At 47.4% G+C, this 26,749-nt stretch overlaps 1 protein-coding gene across 1 annotated transcript; it reads left to right on the forward strand.

Moving 5' to 3' along the window:
• The first annotated feature begins 505 nt into the window (after positions 1 to 505).
• Rcan3 (RCAN family member 3) lies at positions 506 to 25,572 on the forward strand. Its single transcript, XM_026403637.2, has 5 exons — positions 506 to 630; positions 7,920 to 8,172; positions 22,524 to 22,697; positions 24,056 to 24,227; positions 25,308 to 25,572. The coding sequence occupies exons 2-5, from the start codon at positions 7,975 to 7,977 to the stop codon at positions 25,490 to 25,492; spliced, it is 729 nt and encodes a 242-aa protein (XP_026259422.2). The 5' UTR covers positions 506 to 630; positions 7,920 to 7,974; the 3' UTR covers positions 25,493 to 25,572.
• Positions 25,573 to 26,749: the final 1,177 nt, after the last annotated feature.

The following is a 26,749-nucleotide window of genomic DNA, read 5'->3' on the forward strand; positions in this document are numbered from 1 at the left end:
CTAGAGCTCGGCCACCGCCTAGTCTCCGCTCCTCGGGCAATTAAGCACCTGGGAGCCCCTCCTGTCCGTAAAGCGGGGACAGTAATATCCGGTTGGCTGGTTACGGGAGGTTACACGAGGTGAAGGTGCGGGGCGCTCTGCAGGGTGCACAGTAACTGGCGCGGAGCAAATGGGAATAATATTCCTATTAAGTGCCCTTGTGACAGTCGTAGGGGCCGGCGGGAGACAGGGAAACTCGCTGGTCACGGCGGAAGACGGTAAGGTCGTCAAAGGTCCTGTTTTCGGGGACACCTAGCGCCCCACCGCGGAGCGAGGGCCCGAGGCCCGGCGCTGGGAGCGAGCGGCGGGAGCCGCGGGCGGGTGCGCGCACGGAGAGCCCCCGCCCCCCCGGGAGGAGGAAGGGGCGCGGCCCGGGAGCGCGCGCGGCGCTCGGCCCCCGGCGCCGCCCGCGTCCCCGCCGAGGCCGCCGCTTCCCCGCGACGAGGGCGTGGCGGCGGCTCCGGCTCTGCCCTCCGCCCGTCCCCAGCGTCTGTGCGCCCCCGGCCGCGCTGGTCGCCGCGTCCTGGTCCCCCGCAGCCCCGTCGGGCGGCCCCGGCCTCGGTCCTGCCTCCCGCAGCGGTGAGCGCGCAGGTGAGTGTCCCCTTCCCCGCGAGGCCGGCGCAGGGCCTCTCCCAGCAGGTGTGCAGCCCGGAGCCGGGGCGCGGGGCCCCTAAAAGTGAAAACAGCGGCCGTCGGAGGCGCCTGGGAGGGGTGGGCTCCCGTGAGCTGGGCCCCCCCCCCCCGAGGCGCTGCGACCAGGACCCCGAGTCCAGCCCTCTCGCGCCCAGGGTCTTCTCTGGCGGTGGGGGGTGTGTGTTCTTGGTTGTCCCCGCCCCCCCCCCCCACCAAGCTTTCTCCCTTCCACCTGCAGTTTTCTCCCACAAACTGACTTTTCGAAAAGCTGGCAGGCCCTCTCTTCCCCTGGAGGGAGGAGAGGTGCTGTTGGTAAACCCAGGCCAGAAGGTGGAAGCCCCCCTGTTCCTCCAGGGCCCCTTCCCCGCGGTGCGTGGATAACCGCCGAATGCATTTATTCCCTGTGACTTCTTGCAACCTGTTACCTGCCCCATCCACTGCCTGCACAGGTAGAGCAATCAATAGTGACCTGTTCCAGGTCGCTTCGTTCCAGCTTTCGTGCAAAATCTGATCATCTCCTTTAGAGATTAGGATTCTAGAGTAGGGAGCAGTTCACAGTGTTTCAGAGACACTCTAGGATTAAAGTGATGTTTTGGTATAGGGCTCAAAGCCAAGAATACTCAATTTCCCTCATCGAAAGCTACCCAGTACAACACATTGTTTGAATTTTGCATGGAAGTCTGCATTTAATAGAAGTCTCTGATGTACTACTTAAAATACCTTAAGACTATCTCATTAGCTCTGGTTCAATATATTAAACTGTAAAAACATACTATGGAGACTCGGGGTCTAGATGTTTATGCATCGCACAAATTCATTCTTTTGCTGGAGAGTTTATGTAGTTTATTTTAGAAATGGACTTTGGATGCAGGAAGACTGAAAAAAGCTGGGAAACTCAGAGTACCATTACCCATATCATCAGCTTTACATTTCATTTCACTGGCAAACGTTTTCCTTGGGTAGAGATTTCTGTGCTTTTATGGGAAATAGGATTTTTCCTGCTGTTGAAATGTAACACACTTGTAAAGCTTTAAAACGTGAACATTAGGGTAAGAAATGAGATTCTGTCTGATGTTATAGGAGTTGCTGGTCTAAAGAAAAACCAAACCTTGGTGAAGAGTAATGTGACTTAGAAATGTGTTCGGCTGAAGCTTGTGAAATACTGGCAGCCCGGGCAATCAGTGGTGTTTGTTTCTTGGGCCCCTGCCCTAGATACCATGGAAGGTAGAGGCTGGTCAGGGATTTCCACTTTGCTCCTGGAAGGTAGAGATTATATTGAGTAGAAGTAAATTATATACAGCAAAACAAATAACATGAGACTTTCATGACTGTACTTCAATTATTCTTTAAGGCCTGTTATTATATTCTCGACAGTTTATATTTGTTGTTTAATTCTGTTTTCTCTCTTATGCTATCAGATACTACTATTTCTGGTGCAGCAGGAACCTCAATTGTAACAGGACCAATGCAGCAAAAATAGCATAGGTCATGAACACACACAAAATATAAAAATCTAATTTTCATCTTTTTTTTTTTCCTTTTGCAGTGCTGGGGATGGATACTCTCAAGTGATAGCAAAGTACTCTAATGCTGAGTTACATCCCCAGCCCATAATTTTCACTTGCTTTACTATTGCACCAATTTTTTTTTTAATCTCAGCTACTGAAAATGGTAACATTTTACCTGTAAGCGGGAAATGAGAAGAAATGAGAAGATAGAGGCTTCAGGGTAGACATTCAGAACCTCCACATTGTCAGTCCTGAGTGGCCTTTTAAAAAATTTAAATTATAAATTCAAATGAGGTACACATTTGCTTCCAGGACTGTTGTAGCATTTTGAACATACCCAAAACATTAAAAAGTGCATCTGGCTAAGGTATTAAAATGTTCCCCAAATTGGAAGCATATTATTTTCAAAAAATTATTTGTTCAAAAGCTCCAAGGGGAATTTACCTTTTTCTTATCGGAGCAGAAAATGCAAGATCAACTCCGTGTGCGTGACATTTTGCTTTGATGGATTACTTTTGTCACAGGGCCTGTCATAGTGCAGCAGATGGTCCTGCTCCTTGGAGTTTTTCCACTCATTTGATGTTTCCATGAAGAAACAATTTGCCAGAAGCCAGCCCCAGCTACGGTTGCGCTGGAGATGATGCTAAACCCTGATTAGCTCGGACCTTTGCTTACGGAAGCAGGAGGATGTGGGTTTAGCATTTCTGCTGGGTGGGTCGAGATTTCCCTAGGTTAGTGAACCGAGGGAGAGCATGGTCTTGCAATAGAGTCGGGCAGAGTTGGCAGAAACTCCAGTAACAGCCTCAAAGAACCAATGGGCTTCTGCGGTTTTTTCTTTGTCCTAGTGAAACATAGTTTACCTTTTATACAAGCAGCTGAGTTACCTTAAATGACCTCCCTCCATATTACTGTCTTTTTCACATGTAATTTTCTGATGTCAGAAAATTATGTAATGGTTGACAATGTTGAAAAAACCCTCCTAGTTTATCTTTAGCAAGAGAACCAAAATCTGAATGATAATGTCTCTGATATTGTATGCATTGTATGGTGACCTAAAATTCTGTGAGGCCCCTAAAAAGGCACTGTGGCCTTTTCCCTAGCTCTGTTTTTTAAATCTTCAAATGTTTTCATTCTGGAATCAGATTACTATCTCCAGTGGTAGTTAAGGAGCTCACATTGTTAAGTCTGCTAGTAAACAGTTTTCTTGGTGATACAAACTTAGTTTTATTTTTGTTGCTTTATTTATTTTTAATTTATTTTTCGTGTTTGGAATTAGATCATTTGGAGATACGTGTTTTTCTTCTTTTTGTTTTTTTTTTTTCATGATTTGAATATCAGTTCCACCAGTGGTTCTGATACTATTGGGGTCCTTTCAGCCCGACAGTGCATTAACTCAGATCATGCTTATGTTAATTAATTAGTGAGCACAGACTATATGCAAAGTTTTATTCTGGATATGAGCATGTATTCTCTCTTTTAATTCTCCTTACTTAATTATTATTATCTCCTTAATTATTATCTCCTTAATTATTCTTACTGGGTGAGGATTACTATCTCCATTTTATAGTTGAAGAAATAAGCAAAAGAGTTCATCTAACATAGAGTACTTAAAGAGCCAGAATCCAATCCTAGGAAGGCTGATTATGGAGCCTGAATCTTTCTGGGGTGTACTTAAGGACTGCTCAGACTTGTCTTATAGTTACTGTGGCTTCTTAGTAGTCTGTCCTTCTTAAGTATGTTAGAATTTGTGAGTGAACAAAATGTAGCAATACTATAAATATTACTGAAATGTTTTGGTATAAATGCAAATAAATTAATAGTAATCTAAAAACTTTGAAGGGACAATGTTGGGATAACTGACAAAATTTGAATATGAGCTGGGCGCAGTGGCTCACACCTGTAATCCCAGTGGCTTGGGAGGTTGAGGCAGAAGGATCACAAGTTCGAAGCCAACCTCAGCAAAATCAAGTTGCTAAGCAACTCAGTGAGACCCTGTCTCTAAATAAAATACAAAATAGGGCTGGGGATAAGGTTCAGTGGTTGAGTGCCCGTAAATTCAATCCCCAGTACTTTAAAAAAAAAAAAAAAAAGAATGAATATAGATTGTTAATTAGATAGGATTATATTGATGTTTTTGATACTTTAGGTTATATAAGAGAATGATCTTGTTCTTATACATTGAAGTCACTTGGGAGGAAAAGGGTATATACTTCATCTTATTTTCAATGGTTCAGAGCATGTGTATAAAAATAGAGAAAAAGCTGGGCATGGTGGCACACACCTTTAATCCCAGTAACTCAGGAGGCTAAGGCAGGAAGATCACAAGTTCAAGGCCAACATAAGCAACTTAGTGAAAACCTGTCTCAAAAATTAAAAGGACTGGGGATGTAGCTCAGTGGTAGAGTACCCTGGGTTCAATCTGTAATATATGACCAAAATACATGAAAAAAAAAATTTTTAAAGAGAGATAAAGAATGATAAGGCAAATGGGCAAAATTGGTAACTCTGGGTACAGGATATTCAGGAGTTCCTTGTACAATTCTTATAACTTCTGTTTGAAGTTCTAAGCAAAAGAACCAAGTTAACTCAAAATTGAAGGTAGAAAACAGGAAATGAAGGTATATCATTCTAAGATTTGTGTGTGTGTTTTATGTTAGGTGAAGGATTGTTTCCTGTGCTCTATTTCTTCTTTTTAAGGTTGGAGGAGGGAACTTGAAACAAACAAAAAAGTCTTATCAAACATAGGCTGGGGGCTGGGGGGGCTCAGTGGTAGAGTGTGCTTAGCAGGCACACTCACTTTCTCAAAATCTCTCCATCCAGAACCGCCCCCCCTCCAACTTATCACCCTCTTAAAAATCTAGACATGGTATTTTCTTTGCCTCTTCATAATGGGTTGGGAGAGGAGCAGATAAAAACAGTGTCACTGGAAGTTAAATTGGGTTGGTTTTGTCACTGCCATGGTGTGCTGATGGGACTGGTTTTGTGTCGAGCTCTGTAGCCCAGCTCACACCTGCCTGTCTGGCTTTGTCTCCCGCCACCCCCTCCACCCCGTGCACCGCACCCACTTGAGAGCATGTGACCTGTGTGCGTGCTCATCTTTTTGTTTCCCTGGCTGCGCTCACGCATTGTTGGCGTGGCGCGGAACACACCCCGTTCTTTTCCTGCGGAAGCTCTGTTCAACCCGAAAGTCTCACCACAGCGTCCTCTGAGAGCCTGTCTCTAATCCCATGCAGAATTAAATTTTCCCTTTGTCTGTGCTGACGTGCCGTGGGGTCGTCACGGGGCTCTCTGCTTCTATTGAGGAGTCCTTGTTAAGCCACGGTGGGCTGCAAACCATGCCAGGGCTGGGGATTCAAAGGCACTCACAGTCTGAAGGCAGGGGTGATTTGCAAAGAAATGATCATAATATAGAACAGAGACGTGAGGGACTCTATGTGACATCTTGGCCTTAAAGATGATAAGGAAACCACAGTGTGATAGCGTTTCCCACCACCTTCCTGGGGCCCCCTGAGACTGGAGATTTCTGGCGCCATAATCTAATTAAAGGAATAAGTGCAAAACAATTGGAGGACCTGCGAGCTTCCCAGATAGATATCTGTTCAGTGGAAAGCCAAACATACAAGCCTAGAACTCAGGAGAAGGGCCTGAGTCTGGGCACAGACATTTGGAAGTTTCCAGTGCGTAGAGCCAAGAGGGGCCGAGGAGCAGCTCAGAGTCTCTTGCAGCTTTTTCTACCCTGTTCACCCCGTCCCCTGGTGGGGCAAGCAAGATTCTGCCCTTGCTTCTCCCACAGCCTTGGTCATGTCTATGACCACTGCATGATCCTGACTCTCCAACATGAAAATATGGAATATTTGAGAGAAAGGAGCTCAGAGGAGGTGTGACAAACACGGAGAGGGGAAATGGGAAATATTCTCTCCTAAATGAAGGCCATAGAGAAGGGTCTCAATGAGAATCAGAGAACACATCAGCTGAAGAGGAGACTTGGGGCCAGAGGAATCATACAGCAGCAATGGGCCCTTGGAACAAGGGCAGGGCCTTGCCTGCTCATGCCTGAGAGAGGGGGTTGGTCAAGGAGAAGAGCACCAATGGGTGCGGCATAATGGAAGGAAGTGGGCAGGAAAGCCTTCGTTCATTTGGGAAAAAAAGAGGCATGGTGCTGTCCTTCCTGGCTCAAGAGTCAGGTGAAATGAGAGACAGCGCCGGGGCACTCCGCGGACCACAGGCTGAGAAGGCTGGTGGGTGAACCTCCCTCAGACCACCCGGGAAGACGAGGAGGAGGAGCAGGGGGAGTGGGCGGGGCCCGCCAGGTCAGGTGTGAAGGGCAGAGGAGGGGCCAGTGCCGCAGTGCGGACAGCGGTGGGTGAGGAGTGGACAGGGTGGGCAGCCAGGTCGTGTGCGGCAGACACAAGCTGAGACCTGAAATCCTCGTCCTCTTAGAACTTGCTGCTGTCCGTAATGAGGACAGTGATGCCCAACCGCACTGAACTGGGGCGCGACAGGTGGCGAGGGAGTGAAGAAAGCAAATAGGGACGGCTCTTTCCAGGAAGTTGGTAGGAAAGGCGAAGGGCAGACGGGTAGAAGGGGGAGAGAGAGTCCGGAGGTGGGGATGTTGAGCACCTGTGTCTGCCGAGGAGGAGGAGGAGCAGCAGGTGCAGGAGGAGGGCTTGAACAGACAGGTCAGGGGACGGGATGCTGTACGAGGAGCCCTGAGGATGACTGGCACCCAGGAGGGGACATTCTTGCTTGGGCTGGGGCTCCATGAGGATAAGAACCATGTCCCATTCATCGAGTGTCCCCCTGTACCAAGCAGCAGAGAATGAGTGGCGATTTTACTTTTTAGAATTAGTCTTGATTAATATCAGAATAATGGGGGGAAAACACCCCTATTTTATCCTATGATGATCATTCTGCAAATAAAAGAGAAAAATCTCTGGAGCTGTTGAGGTGGCCTTAGCCATGATCACTTAGTGTTCCTGTGCCTCAGGCACTCATTCTTAAGTGGTGTGTTGATCTTGGAATACGGGGTGTTGGGGGGACCTAGGTAACACACACGTACAGCACAAACAGCTTCTGCTCTGGTGTTTAACAGAGGGACCCTGTCGGCTCCAGGTCTTTAACTTAAATTCGTGATGTTTAATAAAAGTTCAGAAAAAGGATGTCTTTTCGATTGTCTTTTATGTTAAACTTTGCCACCGTAAATATTTCCAAGACATATTTACAAAGACTGACTTCATAGAGGACTTTTGGTTCTGAGTAACTGAGGTCTTGAGAGAATACCTCAAAAAACAACCCCGTTAAGGCGAAGCAGTGCATCAGACCATACTTCAGGGCACAGATGGCGAGCGGCTCTGCGTGGGTTTGATTCTGCTGTGCCTCTTTCAATGTTTTAGAGCTAAAATACAAAACAAATATGTGCAGGCAGTGCTCGTTCACATTTTTTTTCTTCCCGCTGCTTGTCAGCCAGGGAACATGTTGGTATGATCCTCCTTCTCCTAATGTCATGGGAAAACTCTTGGTTTTTTCGCCATCCGTCATTGCCCTGTGAAACATGCTAAGCAAATCAAATCAGTACACATAGAATTCACCTGTGAGGGCTGGCGGACGTTGGTTTGAAGACTGATGGCTCTTTCCCGGATAGAATGGCTACACCTGATGAACTGCTGTCTTAAGACCAGTTGATTGGAACCTTACGTGGCACTCAGTTTTACCTCGGTGTTTTCTTCTTTTTACCTGTAGGTGCCCTATTGATATCCTAAGAACTTGAAAAACGGAAAAGACCTGCTTTTAGGGGATGATGCTAAGGGACACTATGAAATCTTGGAATGACAGCCAATCAGACCTCTGCAGCAGTGACCAGGAAGAGGAGGAAGAGATGGTCTTTGGTGAAAATGAAGATGACTTGGAAGAGATGATGGATCTAAGTGACCTGCCTACCTCACTTTTTGCTTGCAGTGTCCACGAAGCCGTGTTTGAAGTCCAGGAGCAGAAGGTAGGCAGCATCCTACCCACCCTGAACTTCTGGCCTGGAGAACATGGGTTTGGGGGAAGCACATGTTATTGATCTGAGACAAATTCAGTACAGAAAGCATATCAGACCTTAGGCCTTCGTGTTGTATTATAGAGGAGTACAGTTTGCACCAGATAGATAGGAAATATTTAAAAACCAGTCCTTTCCCCCAAATATTGTGAGAAGCACTAGCTTTTGTGGACTTCAAATAAGTCTTATTCAATCTACTCATTTGTTTATTCTTTCTTTTTTGGAGACTGTAATTAAGGAAAAGCTCAAGATTTTCATCTTGTCTTCCTATTCCAGGGGAGTACTCACAAAAGAAGGAATTCTACTTTTTCCTGGGGCTAGTAACATACAGCCAATTAGAACTACTTAGGATTTCCTTGTAGCATCATTGTTAAACATTTTTTTTTGTTATTACCTTTGACAACTCATATGGGGAAAAATGATTCTTTTTTTTTTTTTTTTTTTTTTTTGCGGGGGAGTACTGGGGATTGAACTCAGGGGCATTGAGCCACATCCCCATACTTATTTTTTGATGTTTTATTTAGAGACAGGATCTCACTGAGTTGCTTAGGGCCTCGCCATTTCTGAGGCTGGCTTTGAACTTGTGATCCTCCTGCCTCAGCCTCCTGAGCGCTGGGATTACAGGTGTGTACCACCACGCCTGTCCTCAGTTTGTTTCTTTAAAGGGTACTCTCCTTTAGTTCATTTATTATTTACCTGGAAAGAGGTTATATGTGGGAGTGTGTGTGTATTTTTCCATCATAACCTCAAAAGCCCATAGATCTTTTTTTTTTTTTTAATCTTTTGTACTGGGGATTACACTCAGAGGTGCTTTACCACTGAGCCACAGCCCTACCCCACCCCCTTTTTTTTAAAATTGAGAAAGGGTGTCTCTAATTTACTGAGACTGGCCTCAAATTTAGGATCCTCCTGCCTCACCCTCAAGTTGCTGGGATTACAGGTGTGCACCATAACACCTCACTAAATAAGCCGTAGGTCTTAATCCCACAGAAGTAATGGATTTCTGCCGCTGTTCTGTGTTTCCCGTGTTCTGACCGTCTTCAGAAAAATACCTCATTGCCCCTTCTTTCTGTCTGTGCACTCAAACTGCTTTCTTCCTGGAGTGGAACTAGTCAGTTTAACTCAGTCTACACCTGAGCACCTACAGTGCATGAGGCACTGTGCCGCTTGCTTCGTGGATAGAGCATGAACACACAGCTCCCGAGTCCCAGGGATGGCCATCCTTGGTGATGTAAGGTGGAATGCTAGCACTCTGGGAAGCGCTTGCCAGTGTTCTGATGTCCCCAAGGAGACAGGGTCACATCAGGTGAAATCCAAGATCTCCAGACATCAGTGAGGAGCTGTGGGCGTCGATTTTAGCTGGAAAAGAAGGGAATTGGGGCCAGAGGGAACAGAATGAGCAAGAGAGCTGTGTCAGGAGGTTGGGCCACGCTAGAAAGCAGAAGGCCATCCTTTGTGGTTGGCAGAAGTTGGGCTGGTGGTGCCATCGACCGAGTGTGGGTCAGTGCAGGAGCTTGCCTTCCCACGGGTGTGTTCCCTGCAGGCTCCCAGCAGAGGACCGGCCATCACAGCTATGCGGGAAGGTCAGCTGACAGTGGAGGTGGAGTGGTAGGAGGAGACAGGTTCTCCAAGTAAACCTGCCTACAGATGACACCCCTCCCTGTGGTGGAGCAACGGGGCGGGGGGGGGGTCACCGTCCTGAATTTTGTGTCTTTGGGGGTCATTTTAATTTATAAATGCTATTTCCTTTTTTTTTTTTTTTTGTACCAGGATTGAACCCAGGGGCACTTAGCCACCAAGCCCCAGCCCCAGCCTTTTTGGTATTTTATTAGAGACCGGGTCTCACTGAGTTGCTGAGGGCCTCGCTAAATTGCTGAGACTGGGTTTGAACTCATGATCATCGTCCTGCCTCAGCCTCCCAAGCCGCTGGGATTAGAGGCGTGCCCTGGGTTCAGTCACAATTTGGAAATTTTGAAATTGTCTTTCCTAGTTTTCTCATCTTTTTAAGAGCTCTAAAATTTTTATATTATAAACAAGTAAATCTTGCTGATTGATGTGAAAAACCACATGTATGATCTCCAGCCCTTCATGTCACTCTGGGTGATTGAAAATAGTCCCCCCAAATGGCTCCCGTGAATGTGTGCTCTGCAGACCTTCTTCCTTGTCACCGCCCCTAAGCAGTGCTCTGTGACAACTATTTACATAGCATTTGCATTGTGTTAGGAATTTTAAGTAATCTAGAGAGGATTCAAAGTAGATGGGGGGCTGTGGCATATATGCAAATACTTCCCTGTTTCACACGAGGAACTTGAACTTGCAAAAACTTTGGTATCTGAGAAGTTCTTCAAACCAGTTTATCCCAAATTTATACTCACAAGAATTCTTGCAAGAAACCTCACAATCTTTTTTTTTAATATTTATTTTTTAGTTTTAGGTGGACACAATATCTTTATTTTATTTTTATGTGGTACTGAGGATGGAACCCAGTGCCTCATGCATGCTAGGAGAGTGCTCTACCTCTGAGCCCCAGCCCAGGAAACCTCACAATCTTAAGCCTGTTTCAACCTTTTCTAACCACAACCTAAGGAGTTTTAACCTGCCAAAGGGGTGAGTCCTTGTTGGTTTTCATTTTTTTAAATAACCTGGGGGTTGTATCTAACCCAAATTCATACCAAAAATCATCTCAGCAGAAGTTCTAGTAGCAGCAGCAACTCAGCAGACTTCACCTTGTAGATAATTCCTAGTCATGGTGACTCTTAGACAATCATTTTATCAGTAATGTCTGAAATTGTAAAATACACACACACACACACACACACACACACACACAGATCATCAATTAGACATAAAATGTGGGCAAAATCAAATGGTTACAATATCAGTGTCCTATTTGGCTTTATTTTTCTCCTGTAATCACCAGTGTTTTGTCTACAGTGCTGGAGATTTAACCCAGGGCCTCACACCTGCTGCTCAAGGGCTCTACCCTGAGCTACATCCCCAGCCCTTTTTATGATTTTAAGGCAGAGTCTCACTAAGTGGCTGAGGCTGGCCTGGAACTTGGGCTCCTCCTGCCTCAGCCTCCCCAGTAGCTGGGACTACAGGTGTGCGCCACCAGGCCCAGCTCTGGAATCACCTGTTTATGCAGGTGATCCACACATGGGCAGAACTCAGGAGTGGACACTTCTGATGGATTTCAGACAAATCCATCCTGATTGCAATTAAACAATTTATTTTTAAAAGAACTTTTTTCCTGACTTGAAAAGATTTTTTTGTCTTTATGGCCATCTTATCGTTGAAACCAGCTTTCACGTCCTTCCAAGTGGTACTAGACCAAATAACACGGGTGCCATCACCATATAAAGGTAAATTTGCTGGATTTGAGCTCAGTTTTCATCATTGTTTCTTAAAAACAGAATGCACGTGAGGGGAGAACTATTAACCCAAAGAAAATAAATCCAGCGAATCAGGAGGTCTGTCAGGACGGCTGCGGGTTAGTGCTTCATTTTTCTTGGGTTTCGGTTTTTCCCATCATGATGGCATTTCTTCTTTGTTGTGTTTTTCCCTTTCTTAAAAGAAGGGAAAATTGGACTTGCTTCTGATTGGAGCATGACGAGTTTTCAGAATGTAATATAAGTTCTTACAAGGTGAGCCTTAGGTCTGGGTGTCTGCGTGAGTTCAGTAAATGGTACTGGAAGAGAGTCTCTGTGGATAAAGAATGACTTCCACTGACCTGCTCTCCACGGGCCATTTTATTTGAGTGTTTTCCTCATTTTAATGGGGTATCTCAAGACATCTCTGCTGGATCAGGGACACTCAGCATCTGGTTGAGCTCCCAGGGCAGAGTAACACCTGTGTTTGTGGGATGGATGGACTCTGTGCCCTGGCTGTCGGTGATTAACGATGCTGTGTGTGACCAAGAGAGAGAATGAGGAGCAGACTGGGTTTGAACTCATGATCATTATCCTGCCTCAGCCTCCCGAGGAACTAGTCAGTTTAACTCAGTCCACACCTGAGCACCTACAGTGCATAACAACATCGTAAGTTGGAGACTTAATCTGAAATTTATGATCTCAGATACAGTGACCAAATTCTTTTGGGGTCTGTGTAGTCACGTGCACTATTTAAATTGTTCTATATAAAGAAGAATAGAAAAATAAGAAAACCAAGTGGCATTTGGAAGTTAGTTAAAGGAGCCAATTCTCTGGTCTTCAGACTAAAATCATTTATCGGGTGTCCAGCACTGTGTTCCACCCAGAAGTAAAATCGTTTGAGAAAAGTGATTTGTTGAAGGGGCAACTCAAGGGAGAATGTTCCTGTTACAGTGAAATGAAATGTGTTTTCTAACAGCCTGAAACATCAAAAGGTTTCAATAAATGAATGTCTGATTGAATCTATTGTACTTTTCTGGCCAAGAGCTCAATAGATTTAGTTAGCTTCAAGGCTACATTAAATATTGGAGAATCACAGAGGTTGAAAGAAGAAATCCTGGTCAAGGATATCCAGTGGGCTCATGATCATGGCTTGTTTTAGCACTCCTTTTTCACTTGCACACTGAGAACTATGAAACCTCAATATGATCGTCCTTGGTGTCTGTAGGGAATGGGTTCCAAGATCCCCATGGATCCCAAACTCTGTGGGTGTTCTTACCTGAAAGGCAGAGCCTGCGCACATCCTCCTGAGTACTTAAAGTCACCTCCAGATTCCTGATGATGACTTATCAATGCAAGGCTGTGTAAGTAGTTGTTACACTGTATCGTGGAGGGAATAATGAAGATGTTTGTAGATGTTTTTATAAACACAACTGTCATAGGCCTAACTACATTTTTAGTCTATGGTTGGTTGATTCTGCGGATGCAGAACCTACCGATTCAGAGGGTCAGCTGTTACTACACCAAAAAATTTAGGTTCTGCTCAATACCTATCAAAATCCCAAAGATTTTTTTTTTTTTTTTAAATAGAAAACCCCAGCTGGAGGCATGGCACATGCCTGTCATCCCAGCTACTTGGGAGGCTATGGCAAGAGGATTACAAGTTCAAGGTCAGCTTGGACAACTCAGGGAGACCTTGTCTCAATGTAAAAAGGGTGAGGAGGTGGCTCCGTGGAGGAGAGTCAGTACAACTTCCTGGGATCCGTCCCCAGTACTGAAAAAAAAAAAAAAAAAGCTTTGCCCTGCATGAGGTGGCTCCGGGTCTTCGGACATGTGCCCGTCGTTTTTGGGTACTTCTTTACTTTTTAGCGATACTCAGGATCACTTTGTGCCTTCTCTGTCCCAGCCCGGGGATCCGCCGTTTCACTGACGACTTTCGGTGAAGTGTTTAGAATCAAGGTGTGGAGGCAGCTGTGTCGCTTCTCTTGGACGGTCACTGCTCCTGGCCTCTCGCTGGACACAGCTAGGAAATGTAGAGGCACAGACATATTTACAGGTGCCCTGTGGAACCTTCTCCCAACTCCAGGAAATGCTAAGGGATACGTTTCCATTTTTCTCCCTTTTCAAATTTATGGCACTTTTCTCTGAGGGAAGAAATTTGCTTCCATGACCTTGTATTCACTGGGTCAGTCACCTCCCCCACTGTGTCGCTGCCACCACCCCTCCCTGTGTGTCCTGGGCCACCTCCTACACCCACACCCCCTCTACAGGGTCCTGCCTGTGTGTTCCCCCCTCCCCTCTCACCCTGCCTGGGCTCCGGCCTGTCCTCTGGCCCCTCTGCCTGGACACCCTCCCTCGCATCCTGTGCTGGGCTGCCCTCCCTGGGACATGCCGTCCTCAACCCTCCTGGGCTCCGACACCCCGTGCCAGGCCACCTTCCAAGTGATCCCTCGTCGTAGCTGGGATCCCCACTGTGACCCCCAAACTGCCCATCAGCATGTGACCACTTCATAGAGTCGCCCCATTTAAAGCTTCCAGAACAAATCTTCAGGAAGACTCGGGAAGATTTTTTTTCCAAAAAACAAAATAATGCGCCTCCTTTAATTCCTTCCCATGTTTGTTTCTGAAGATCCTTCCAGTTCACCTGCCTTTGGAAAGATGGGTCTCCATCCGTCCTCCCGTGTGCGCGGAGAGAAACTGCCAGGAGGAGCGGGAGCCTCGGCGTCGCTGCGTCGGCACCGCACACGGCCACCTGGGCTCCTCACTCTCCCCAGTGCCAGGCTTAGCCCATGAGGGGGGGAGTGGAGGGACCTCCAGAGAGACTCAGATGAGGGGCCACAAGATGCAGATGAACAGATGGGTCTCCAGTCCTCTCCAGTCCCCGGGCGCCCAGGCCGGCCATGGGGACCTGTATGACCCTCCTGGATGAAGGACCCGGCTCGCTGCTGCTCCTTTTTCTTGCTTATGTTGATAACTTCACATCAGCCTCTGGCTGCGCTTTAGGTGAGCGGAAGTTCACTCTCCCAGCTGGCGAGGCACCGGTGGCAAGCCACCATCAAGGCCATCGGGAGCCGCTCTCTTTAACCAACAGACAACAAAACCAAAAGATGGAATTAGTAAGGTTAAAAGCCACAGAAGTGACTGTCCGGCATTTTTCTCATTGTGCAGAGTCTGACTGTAAAACAGCCTGCCGCCCGCCCCTCCACCCAGGTCGGGGTTCACTGCCCAGGGGCAGGGTCCTCTGCTTCAGGGTGCTTGGGACCACAGGAACAGGGCTGAAGGATCCTAGGAAGCTGGCCACTGATGTCACTGCTGGTGGTGTACCTTGTCACCCAGTGTACCCAAGACTTCTGGTGGCGAGCAGTGGGTGGGACTGTTAGGAGGGGCGCATTCTGATCCCCCATCAGCGACTCCCACATGCCCACTGTCTAGTTCAACTAGTGTCACCCCTGGGCATTCGCCTCCTTCCGGGGACCCCCGTGGTACAGAACAGTTTTTCTGTGGCTGGACGGGCCCGTGGACCCCTGCAAGAGCTCTTCCCTGTTTCTGTTAGGAATGGCTCTGTCTGGGTAAGAGCTGTTCTCAGGGCCCTGGGTGGTCACTCATTGTCCTCACAGCAGCCCCAGGAAGTGGGTGTTGGTATCATCCTCATAACCAGCAGGCGACTTGGAGGCACAGCCAAGGAAATCCCTTGCCCAAGCTCACACAGCTGTATAGTAGAGCCAGGACAGAGTTCTGTTGCCGTGCCGATAACAAGCTGTGGACACCACACACCTTCCCAGAGTCACCTGTCCAGGCTGTGGGCTCCTCCTGAGGCCCTTTTGTTGTGGCCTCCTGTCGGAAGCAATGGGCCGTCTCTTCTGGACACAGGAGTATTTCATCCACACCAAAGGCGAGTGGCAGAGCCGCAGCCCTCAGGAAGGGATCCTCTCTGCTCAGAGACGAGGTGGCTTAGGTGTGAAGCCTGTGCTCAGTCACTGAGGTCATCGGGTTGATGTCGTCATCTCTGACGGGGCTGGCCAGCACCTGCAGGCAGAGCCGTGCACTCCACTCCCGGGGAGCAGAGGTGGGTGCGCAGGACGCAGCCCGAGGCCAGGCGGGAGGTTGAGGCAGAACCTGGACTTTCTCGGGACAGGCAGAGGGGGTGAGAGTCGGGGCCTCCTGCCGAGCAGCGTGGTGGGTTTCCCGTGCAGCCGGCGTGGACCCTCCTGGCTGACCTGGGCATCTGAACCCAGAGGGTATGTGGCAGCGGTCTGCAGGACCCAGACAGCTGGCCGATCCTGGGGCCATGTGTGAGGAAAACTCACCTGAGTGCTTTTCTCACCTGTGACGTCTTGAGATGGTACATTTGAGCTCCAGGGCCTGGGCAGGTTCCAGCCAGAAGAGTTTTGTGGGCTATTTGAGACTTTAGATAAATGCCGGCCTGCCCCTCCAAGGTGCCCAGCAATGACAAAAGTAGCCCAGCCGGTCAGGGAGCCGAAGTGGGGCTTCATAATTCAACAACCAACAACCTTCAGGCTCCAAAACAAAAGCCAGCTGTCAGAAGCGGGGATCTTGCTTTCCCAGCACTGCAAAGCCCTGGGTTTAATCCCTCGCATCGCAAAAAAAGAAAAAAAAAAAAAAGCCTACTTGTGGATTCTCAGACCTGCGGTTCTGAAGATTACGTGTCTCCAGTAAGTGTTTTCCAGAAAGGCCAAAAAAAGTGTTCTTTATGGATAGGCCACATGGTTTAAGTACCACTGCATGGGAACAGTGCCTTGGTACCTTGAAAACGGCGTGTGTGTGCAGGGCGCCTGGCGCAGACCTGACAGCTGCCTAATCAGCCTAGCTCTTAATGCCCGGCCTGGGCGTGTGGGCACCTGGCCTGGGCGTGTGGGCACCTGGCCTGGGCGTGTGGCCACCCGGCCTGGGCGTGCTGGGTGGGGCTACATCGCACCCCTTTCTAGGTGCGTCTTCTAGATGTTCTGAGGCTACCAATGCTTGAAAATAACTTCTGTGCTGATGGGTCTTCTCCAGCTTAGCTACAGAAGAAAGAAATTTTAACAAGCAGAATGACTACTAATATCTAAGGATGTGTTGTGGCCAGAGCCACCTTCCTGTGCTCACAGCCAGCGGGGTGACGGGCACTCAGGAAGCAGGCTCTGGTCCCACCGGCTGTGTTCAGTGAGGCCGAGGCCCACGAGCCGCCTCTGTCTCTGCAGCTGTAGCCTCCCCTTCCTGCCTCCTTTTGTTTTCCTGTGTGCATTGGTTATTAACTTGGCGAAAGTGTCCAGTGTGGTGAACTGTGACAGACTCTCCCTCTGACCAGCACTCCGATCATGGATTTCTCTCATCGCCACCCCACCCTGAGCCAGGCCATGAAGTGACTTTCTGGGCTGGGGTGTAGCTCATTGGCAGAGTGCTTGCCTGGCATGCACGAGACCCTGGGCTCAGTTCTGAGCACTGCAAAATAAAAATTTTAAAAAAGAAAAAAGATTTGTCATGGTGACCTTTTTTGTTGCATATGGTCTAGAGATGACAGATCTGGGGGGGGAGGGGGAAGCATAGCCCTTTAAAGATTTGTGTTCCAATAGGCAGAGTATTTACAAGGAGATTAAGCATCAGAACACAAATAGGTAGTATTTGTATATTCTTGAAGTTTGATTCATTTCCATGCTTCTTTCTGATCTGGAAAAATGTTGAAGCAGCATAAATAAATAAGGTCATAGAAGGTTTTGAAATTTTCTATATGTTCTCCCCTCTGTCACTTTTGAATTCAGATCCCAGAATTCTGTAAGGGCTCGGATTACCCAAGTTTGCAATTCGCCACACTCAGCTGGACATGTGCCATTTTCTGGCCAGTCAAGTTCTTTCCTCTGGTGGTTCTAGTGAGCAGTAATGATTGAGAAGAAACAGAAGGCCGTGTCTTAGTTTGGGCTGCTATCACAAAACATCTGAGGCTGGGTAGTTTATAACAGCAAACAGGTATGGTTTACAGTTCTGGAGGCTGAGAAGTCCTAAATCAAGGCTCCAGCAGGTTTGGTATTTGATGGGGGCCATTCCTCATGGATGGCACCTTCTTTGTGTCCCCAGTGGTGGTGCTCAAGCCTCTTTCATACAAATGTTAATCCCATTCATAAGGGGACGTGCTCCTGACCTGGTCACCTCTTACTACCACCACATTGGGGGGTAGATTTCAATAGGAATTTTGGAGAGACCCAGACCTTAAGACCACAGTAGATGCTTTGCCTGTCACCCGGCAGAAATGGAGGCCTTGCCCATGACATTGAGGAGCCTGCAGTCCCTGTCCCCTGTAGAAATGTGTCACACAGGATGTGGCAGTATCCTGCCTCAGGGACCAGAGATGACTTCACTGTCGAGTGGGCGGCAGCTCCGCTTCCCACCAGGGAAGTCCTCCCTCCTGCTGGCTTAGTGTGGAGGAAGGAGGGTTCTCGCTGCATCCAGGCCAGGCAGAGGGGTTGTTTCCACAGTCGCCTCCTGGTGAGATGGACAGACGCACCGCTGTGTCCTGTGTCCGCCTAGGGCAGCGGGGAAGGGTCCAGAAGACCTGCCTGGCCCACCTCCCTGGAGGCCCTGACCACACCACTGCCTGTGGGGTCCCGTCGCCCGGCTCCCCAGGGCTCTTCCTGAGTCCTGGAGAAGTTGACCACGCGTCATTCCTTGGCATTTGGGGACATGATCCTCCGTGTACTGTTGGCTGCTCAGGTGCCGCAGGTGACTCCGAGGCAGCCTCCGTCCTTCGGCCTGAGCAGCCCAGGGTCTGCTGTGAGGCTGCAGGTGCGGTGGCGCCTGCTGACCTCTGCTGCCTGAGGGGTGCGCTGGTGGCTGAGGATATTTGATATTGGGGTCCCCATTATTGTATCTGAAGGATGAAATACATTTTTTAGTATTTTGAAGGATGAGATTTCTGGAGGAAACGTGCCACCATTCCCTTACGGCAGGTGATGCTAATTTCATATCAGGAAATTCAGAAACTTTGGAAAGTGAGTCACTGCAGAAACCGTTCTCAGGAGAAACATCATAATTTGGTGTTTGAGCTGCTAACAGCAGTGGTCACCGCGGGTCGGGTTCGTTTCACTTTCCCAGATCCCATCCTTCCTTCTGTCCCCAGGCTTCTAAATCCCTTCTGTGATGTCAGGGGCAGCCTCAGGGAGGCCACCGCTGAGGGCCTTTACTTTTCCCTCAGTTCATATGGGTTGAGCATCCCAACCCCCAAATCCCAAATGTTCCAAAATCCAGAACTTTCTGAACATTGTGTGGGTGCTGAAAAAGTTTTGACTTTCACAACATTTCAGATTTGGGATTTGGGGATTAGGGATTTTTAACTGGTAAAGTCTGTGCAGATATCCAACCTGAACTACTTCTGCTCCCAAGCATTTCAGAGAAGAGATACACAACCGCTAAGTTTTGCCTCTTACACAATGTGCAAGTTTCTGCAGGACCTCCCTCACAGGCAGATTTCACGTATTTCATAAACCGTATTTATGCTACATAAAGGAGAAAATGAACATGAAAGGGAACAAACACAAAACCTAGAAAAACTTACTCATCAACTCTTGCATGACTTCGTTTGTGTATAATTGTGTGTGTGTGTATGTGTGTGTGTGTAAAGCCAATGCACCCTGGGGACCAAGGCCAGGGTCTCTTATGTATTGAGCATGTTCTCTGCCACTGAGCCGCAGCCTCACCATTTTTAAAAATTCCTAATGAAGTCACAGGTAATGGGATTTAGCAGGCAGAGACAGGATGATCCGTCGCTACCATCTGCAGGGTGCTTTCAATTACAGTGTGTTTCTGGAATGAGAAAAAAATTGTTTTGAAGGGCAGTAGGAAGAAAAATTGATTCAAGTAACTTTTTGGAAGATAGTGTGTGTCATGCCCGCATTGTGACACAGGAAAACCCCTCCTTGGGAGGTATTTGGAATAAATAGTAGCAGGGCACATGCCTGTAATCCCAGCCTCTCTGGGAGGGTTAGGAAGGAGGATTTCGAGTTGGAGGCCGGGCTGGGCAGTCTATCAATGCCCTGTCTCAAGAAGGAAAGCACTGGGGGGTAGCTAGGGTAACGTCTCCTGGTTTAATCCCAATTACACACACACAAAAAAAGTTCTATTGTTATCCTGGACAAATTATGTACAGAATGACAAAACATTTCACCAGCCGTGCTTCATTAGTTTCGGCCTTAATTTGCCTTTCTGCTGTGTTCAGTACTGATGTTTAACTATCACTCATGGAAATTTTAATGTTTGCTTACTGTTTAAAACATTTAAAATAAGCTGCTATCAAGAATGAAGTGTGCTGGGCCCAGTGGCCCACGCCTGAATCCCGGCGGCTCAGGAGGCTGGGGCAGGAGGAGCAAGTTCAAAGCCAGTCTCAGCAATGGTGGGGTGTTAAGCAACTCAGTGAGACCCTGTCTCAAAATAAAATGCAGAATAGAGCTGGGGATGTGGCTTAGTGGTCGAGTGCCCCTGAGTTCAATCCCCAGTACCCACCCCTCAAAATTAAATGTAATGTGATTTCACAGCATCTTCATTCCAGCTTTTTTTTTTTTTAATTAGCAAGTCTTGAAACGGGTGCTGAGGGGACAGTGAACGCCCCTAGAGGTGATAATAGTTACCAACTTTTCATGTGTTTCCATGTTTTCACTTAATAACGGATGTGCTATCTTAAAATTCTTTGTCTATGATATGTATTTGTTCATTTCACTTTAATATATGAAAACAATATAATAACATATAAAACAACATGGTGACATATAGTAACAGAAATAGGGTTTGTCTTAAAATTGACCTTCTTTTAAAGCTGCTTCTATGACATTGGAGATCCAGACGTAGTACCGAAAGGGTACCGCTGCCCTAGAAAGCAGTTTGGTAGTGTCTGAGAAATAAATCCCATGCCTCACATACATTCAGCCCTTCCTCTCCAGGTATTTGTCCCAAAGAAATAAAAACAAAACACAAAACCTGATGCCCAGACGTTTACAGTAGCTTTACTCATAATAGTTCAGACCTGGAGACGACCCAGGTGTCTGTGAGCAGGTGAGTGGATGGGGACCTGTCTGGCGGAATTCTGCTCAACCTTGGAACAAAAATAGACCTCAACCACATGGCTGAATCCCAGAGTAATGACACTTAGTGAAGGAAGCCACATTCCCCCCAAAAGGAGCGCACACTGTATCATTCCATTCGTAGAAAATGCAGCCTGATGATAGTGGGGGGAAAGGACAGCGGTTGGCAGCAGGGTGGACGCTACCTCGTGTGTCAGTCTTTACATGTGAAGAACTTTATGTGACTAATTAATAATCATGTTGAATAAGGACCTGCATGTGAAAGGCAGAAGCACAGACCTTAGAAGGCAGTCTAGGAAAACATCATCAGGGTCTCCGGGTGCGGGGGAATTAGGGCACAAAAGGCACAGAAGGAGACCCTCATACATTCAGTAGTGTTCAAATTTAACATTTCTGTTTCTAAAAAGGGGGGAAAAGAACCACAGATACTTGTGGCCCATATAATTGACAAAGAATTAGTATCTCTCTAGAACTTCCACGATTCAATTTAAAAAAGAAAGATGGCCCAGTAGAAAAGCAAGCAAAAGACATGAACAGGATGTAACCTGTTCTTGTTCAGTAATTAGCTGTCACAGGTGGGGCATGCCTGGGGGGCGGGGCTGAGGCTGCCAAGGGCCACAAGTTCAAGGCTGGCCTCATCAACTTAGACCCTGTCTCATGCAGTGATATGGGGACCAGGGAGGTGGTTCAGGGGCAGAGTGCCAAAAAGGAGGAGGAGGAAGGGGAGGAAGAAGAACCCAAATAATCAATAAATGTGAAATGAGGCTAAGCCTTGTTATTATTCAAGGAAATATGAGTTATTATCAAAATTAGAGTCCATTTCCTGTCCATACCTCTAGTGGATTAAAGTTTGATAGTTTAACTGTCAAAGGTAGGCAGATACAGAACCAGCAGAACACATACCCGCTCTTAGAGGAGAAATGGGTACGAACATGTTGGAAAACTATCTAGCATTATCTAGTAAAGATGTGCCAACCCAACCCACGTGTACCAGTAGAGAATCTCATACATGAGGGCAGCAACATCTTTGTACAGGAATGTTCACAGCAGCACTGTAGTAGGAAAAAATACTGGAGGCATCCAAATCACAACAGTGTTGGAACGAATAAACTGTGGTATGGCTCTACCATAGAATACGAGACAGCACTGAAAAAGAACACAGGAACAAAGCAATAAGGAAGCAAAAACACAAGTTGTAGACTATATACAGTGTGATTCCATTTTTAAAAAATTTGTTTTAATTGTAGGTAGACACAATAACCTTTATTTTTATGTGATGCCAAGGATCAAACCCAGTGCCTCATGCGTGCTAGCTGAGCACTCTACCATAGAGCCACAACCCCAGCCCCGGTGTGATTCCATTTTTAAGGACACAGATAAACATTGTTCAACTATGAAAAGAAAGCAAGGGAATATCCACAAAATTCCAGAAATGGTTAGGGTGGAGGAACAGAATATGATGAGGAGGTAAACAACTCAGGCGCTGGCGACTTCAAAACAGTAGCAGTGTTCTTGTTCTATAATTAGACATGTTTGTAGCATATTTATACCTTATATTTATAGCATTCAAACCTACACAGTACTTAATAAGGTCCATTTTATTTAAACTAAGTATAAATTGCAGAATTTAGCATATGAATTTGAGGATCTTGAATCTTAGGTGCCTGCAGGAGAATTATGCTCTTTTTTTTTTTTTTTTGGTGAAAAGATAATGAGTTTTACCCCAGTACTCCTGTTTAATCATTTAAGTTTCATTTCATTAAACGGAAAGTGGCTTCTTTGCAATATATTGTGCGCACTTGGAACATAGCCTTAAAATCTGCTTCTCCCCCCTCCCCTTCTCTGGACCCTGCTGTTCCTCAATTTACAGGAGAGATTTGAAGCACTTTTCACCCTCTACGATGACCAGGTGACCTTTCAGTTATTTAAAAGCTTTAGAAGAGTCAGAATAAATTTCAGCAAACCCGAAGCAGCTGCAAGAGCTCGGATCGAACTCCATGAAACAGACTTCAACGGGAAGAAGCTGAAGCTGTATTTCGCACAGGTACGCCTTGGCGTGGCGGACCTGCTCTCTGAATCCCTCCACCCACAGGGACTCTCACCTCCTCCCCTTCTCTCTCATCAAATCAGAGGTTTTTGAAACAAACCATCCCAGCCAGCAAATAATGTAAACTTCCCTTTGTTTTATAGGTACACGATCTGATTTACCTTCTGAATATACTTATCCTCCTAACCTTTGTGTTGCTGAAATGGTAGGAATCCATTTTTCTGGCAGCTTTGTTCAATGAGGGCTCTGCGAGGGTTAAGTCCTGGGACCCTATGGTTAGTGAATTAATTTTTTCCCTCTGTATCTGGCACTTAGGATGCGACGTCCTCCTGAGATGTGAGAGAACAGTCTCTCAACTCACTTTCTGAGTTTTGATTCCTCTGAGGAGCCCTCTTGGAAAAAAAACTGCCAGTCCAAGGGATGGCCAGGAGGGGGCGCAGAGCCCTGCGGAAAGGCTGAGCTGGTAGTGATCTCATTCAAGGGCTCTCATTCTCTGATCCTGCGCAGGTGTGGCTCTTGAATAAACCAGTTTTTTCTCAAAGGAATCAATGAAACGAAGGCATTAGATCTCATGAATGAAGTGTATTGTTTTATCTTCCAAAATAATAATAATAAGTATCCCCTGCCTCCCTCTGTCTTACTTCTAAATGAAAAGCGAGAGAGGCTTGTCATCTTGCATTCCAAGTGAACACCTGAATGAAAGCCGGGTAGACATTTCCCAGTCGTCTTTTGAATGGGAGGGCGAACTCAGGTGGCACAGTGCCTGTCTTCTAACAAGGGGGTGGCATCAGTCGAGATAACTGACCTGTAGAGAGAAGGGGGTGGTTTGGCTCATAGTCTGGAGGTTTTGGTGATCACTGGCCCCTGGCTTTGGGGCCTGTGGTGAGGGCAGCGCCTCGTGGCCAGAGCTCAGGGGGAACAAAGTCACTCACCTCGTGGCCAGAAATCTGAAGGAGAAGCAAAGGAAGAGGAGGGGGTCCCCTGTCCCCTTCAAGGCACTGGCTGAAGACTGCCATGAGTCCCCACTTCCGCGGCTCCCATCTCCCAGTAGCGCCCCCTGAGAGCAGGCCACACCGTAGGTCACCTCACCTTGGGGAAGTGGCTCCTGCTCTGCCTTTCCTTGGTCATTCATTCATTCATTCATTCTCCTGTTCACCTCATATTCAATGAGCACCCGATGTATGTGGCCCCGCACAGTGAGCCCAACGGAGCCCACCCCACCTTCCTGGGGCTGGAAGACGCTCAAGGGAAATGTTCACATTTTCTCTAAGACAGTGTGACAATTCGTGTCATGATGGCAACGAAGAAAAACCGCCCCGTCCGCAGAGTGGCTGTGAGTCTCTCCCTTCCTGCAGGTGCAGATGTCCAGCGAGGCCCGGGACAAAGCCTACTTACTGCCACCTCAGCCTGCCAAACAGTTCCTCATCTCCCCTCCCGCGTCGCCCCCGGTGGGGTGGAAACAGAGCGAGGACGCCATGCCCGTGATCAACTACGACCTGCTCTGCGCCGTGTCCAAGCTGGGGCCAGGTAACTAGCTTTGGGTTTTCCCGTTTGTGTCCCAAGACAGTCTCACCAGCCTGGGTTTAGGTTCCTGCTGTACATTTTGGAGCTCCAAGATCCTGAGCGAGTTCTGAAGCCTCAGTTTTCTGAGCCTTCGTTTCTTTGCTCTATAGAGATAATCCTAACGTTCACTGTGATTTCAGGGATTAACTTAACAATGCATGACACTCAATAGTTCTGATTTTTTTTTTTTATGATACCAGGGATTGAACTCAGGGGTGCCTAACCACTGAGCCACATCTGCAGCTCTTCCCCCACACCACTTTTTAAATTGTATTTAAAGACAGGGTCTCCATAAATTGCTGAGGCTGGCTTTGAACTCATGATCCTCCTGCCCCAACCTCCTGAACCACTGGGATTACAGGGTTGCATCACCAGCCCTGTTGAAGATTACTGTAATCTTCACTGTTACAAATTCTAGGACTGGTATTAGCTGCCTTCTCTCACTGGCCCCATCATGTACCAGATAGATGACAACGACTTTGTATCTCAAGGAATTGGTTGTCGTGTTATATCATCCCTTCCAAATTGTTCTCTGAGCTTTCATTTGTGACCTTGCTTCCTTAATTTCTCCCTGACTTACCCCTTTAAAGTAACACAGACACGGATTCCGTGCTAGTTGTCCACCCAGGACAGCGTCTCACCTCTGGTAGGGGCTTGATTAGAGGAGAGGCTGGGAATTCTTAAGACACCCACCTTTTTGACGTCTGAGGTCCTAGAATAGATTGCCGGTGCTGCCTGGAGCCTTACCAGCGAATCTGGGAGACGCTGAAGCCATCATGAAGTGTAGCAGATTCTCGGTATTATTCATGCCACAGTCAGGGGCATCTACATGCTAATTTGCGAGACCTCAGGCCCGGGACACCATTGTATATAGGAGCCTTAAGTCATGGAATCTGTAACACCAAAGCCAGATACTCTGACATAGGATTTAATGATTTTTTACAAATCTTCGATCATAGAAATGCTAATAGAACAAGCTGTTCCGAGGGACCTGCCGTTCTTCCTGCTGGAGGTGACGCCTTGGGGCCCTTCTTGCCTCCACAGGGGAGAAGTACGAACTGCACGCGGGGACCGAGTCCACACCGAGCGTGGTGGTGCACGTCTGTGAGAGCGAAACTGAGGAGGAGGAGGAACCAAAGCTCCCCAAGCAGAGAATCACCCAGACCCGGCGCCCGGAGCCCCCCAGCGCAGCGCGGAAGGAGCCCCAGGCCTTCGACTGTGCGCTGTGAGGCCGCCGCAGGGCCTCCGCCGCAGCTCTGGCCGTCGCCTCCAGGGGGCGCTGTGGCCCCAGGGCGGGAGGCTGCAAGGGACCCGGGGCCGTCCGTGTCCTTGGCTGCGGGTGGGATGGAGGCACAGCGGTTTCACCTGTTTGAAATGTTGGGTGACACTCTAAATGGCAGGTTAAAGGATTAGCCCCCAAGATGTGACGCTGATGACCGTTTTAAACAGTGACAACTAGGAACATGGCTTCCCCACCCCAGCAAGGTTAGCGCCCCTGATCCCACAAGGCTTGGGTACCACACATGGAGCCGCAGCACCGTTTGCAGTCCCATTTTTATAAATTTAAAAACAGTCTTACAGTGTTAATCATCTGGCTGGGTGTTTTTGTTTTGGTATAATGGCTTCTAATACATTGATCAAGGGTAATTGTTATTTGGTATACATGACTTTTTTTTGCACGAAAAGAAACCTGAAATACAGAATAATTCATAATTATTGATAATGAATCATTTTTCTCTTTTTCCAAGTTTTATTTTCTTTTTTCTTGGTTAGCCATCGGGAAAGAAATGCCAAATCCACTATGATGATCAGAACCAAGTGGCGCCAGCCAGTGTGTGCGCTGTTCTTACCCTTGGCAGGCTCTTAGTAGAAGCTGGGGGAGTGCTGCATGCAGGTGGCTCTTCCTGGTATGTCCCCCTCACCCCCAAATGGGCTTCTGGGGAAGAACTGGTACATGGGAAGAGGGACACATCACGAGGAAGCTTGACTGGCTGTTGTTGGGTGGCTGCTGCGTCCTGCCATTGGGGACCCCAGTTCTAGCCTCTGAACCGCCAGGCCTGTGTGTGCTCCACAGTCTGTTACCTTCCCCAGCACTGTCAGCCACTAGTTGTTGAGTTTTTCTGTGCTATGCATATATTGGTGTATGCCATTAATAAGTCTTGAAATTAGAAAAGGTAACCATGAGATTTTTTTCAGAAGACTCTTTTAAATTTTCCCATTGGGATATTTCCAGCTTGCTGGGGAAGAAAAGTCAGACATACTATTTTTCTATGAATCAGCAGGTGAGGGGAGAGGTCATACTTTTGTTTTCAATGAAATTTCTTATGTTGGCTTACAGTTGTCGTTTTTCCCTAAAACAGGATAGTTTCTCACTTATGTTTCAGAATGTGTATTTGAACCTCCCAAGGTAGAAATAGTATCTATTTAATGCTCTGTGTTCTATTCAGAATTTGCGGTTCCTCTTAACAGAAAAGGCCTGTAACTGA

Source organism: Urocitellus parryii, chromosome 11 (genome assembly GCF_045843805.1).
Source record: "Urocitellus parryii isolate mUroPar1 chromosome 11, mUroPar1.hap1, whole genome shotgun sequence".
Classification (NCBI taxonomy): Eukaryota; Metazoa; Chordata; class Mammalia; order Rodentia; family Sciuridae; genus Urocitellus; species Urocitellus parryii.

What these genes read in the sequence shown, in the direction of transcription:
- Rcan3 (XM_026403637.2), top strand. Translation starts at nt 7,975, where the DNA reads ATGATGCTAAGGGACACTATGAAATCTTGGAATGACAGCCAATCAGAC. An exon ending in TGAAGCTGTATTTCGCACAG is followed by an intron (nt 22,698 to 24,055) that starts GTACGCCTTGGC and finishes CCCTTCCTGCAG; the next exon opens with GTGCAGATGTCCAGCGAGGC. An exon ending in CGTGTCCAAGCTGGGGCCAG is followed by an intron (nt 24,228 to 25,307) that starts GTAACTAGCTTT and finishes TTGCCTCCACAG; the next exon opens with GGGAGAAGTACGAACTGCAC.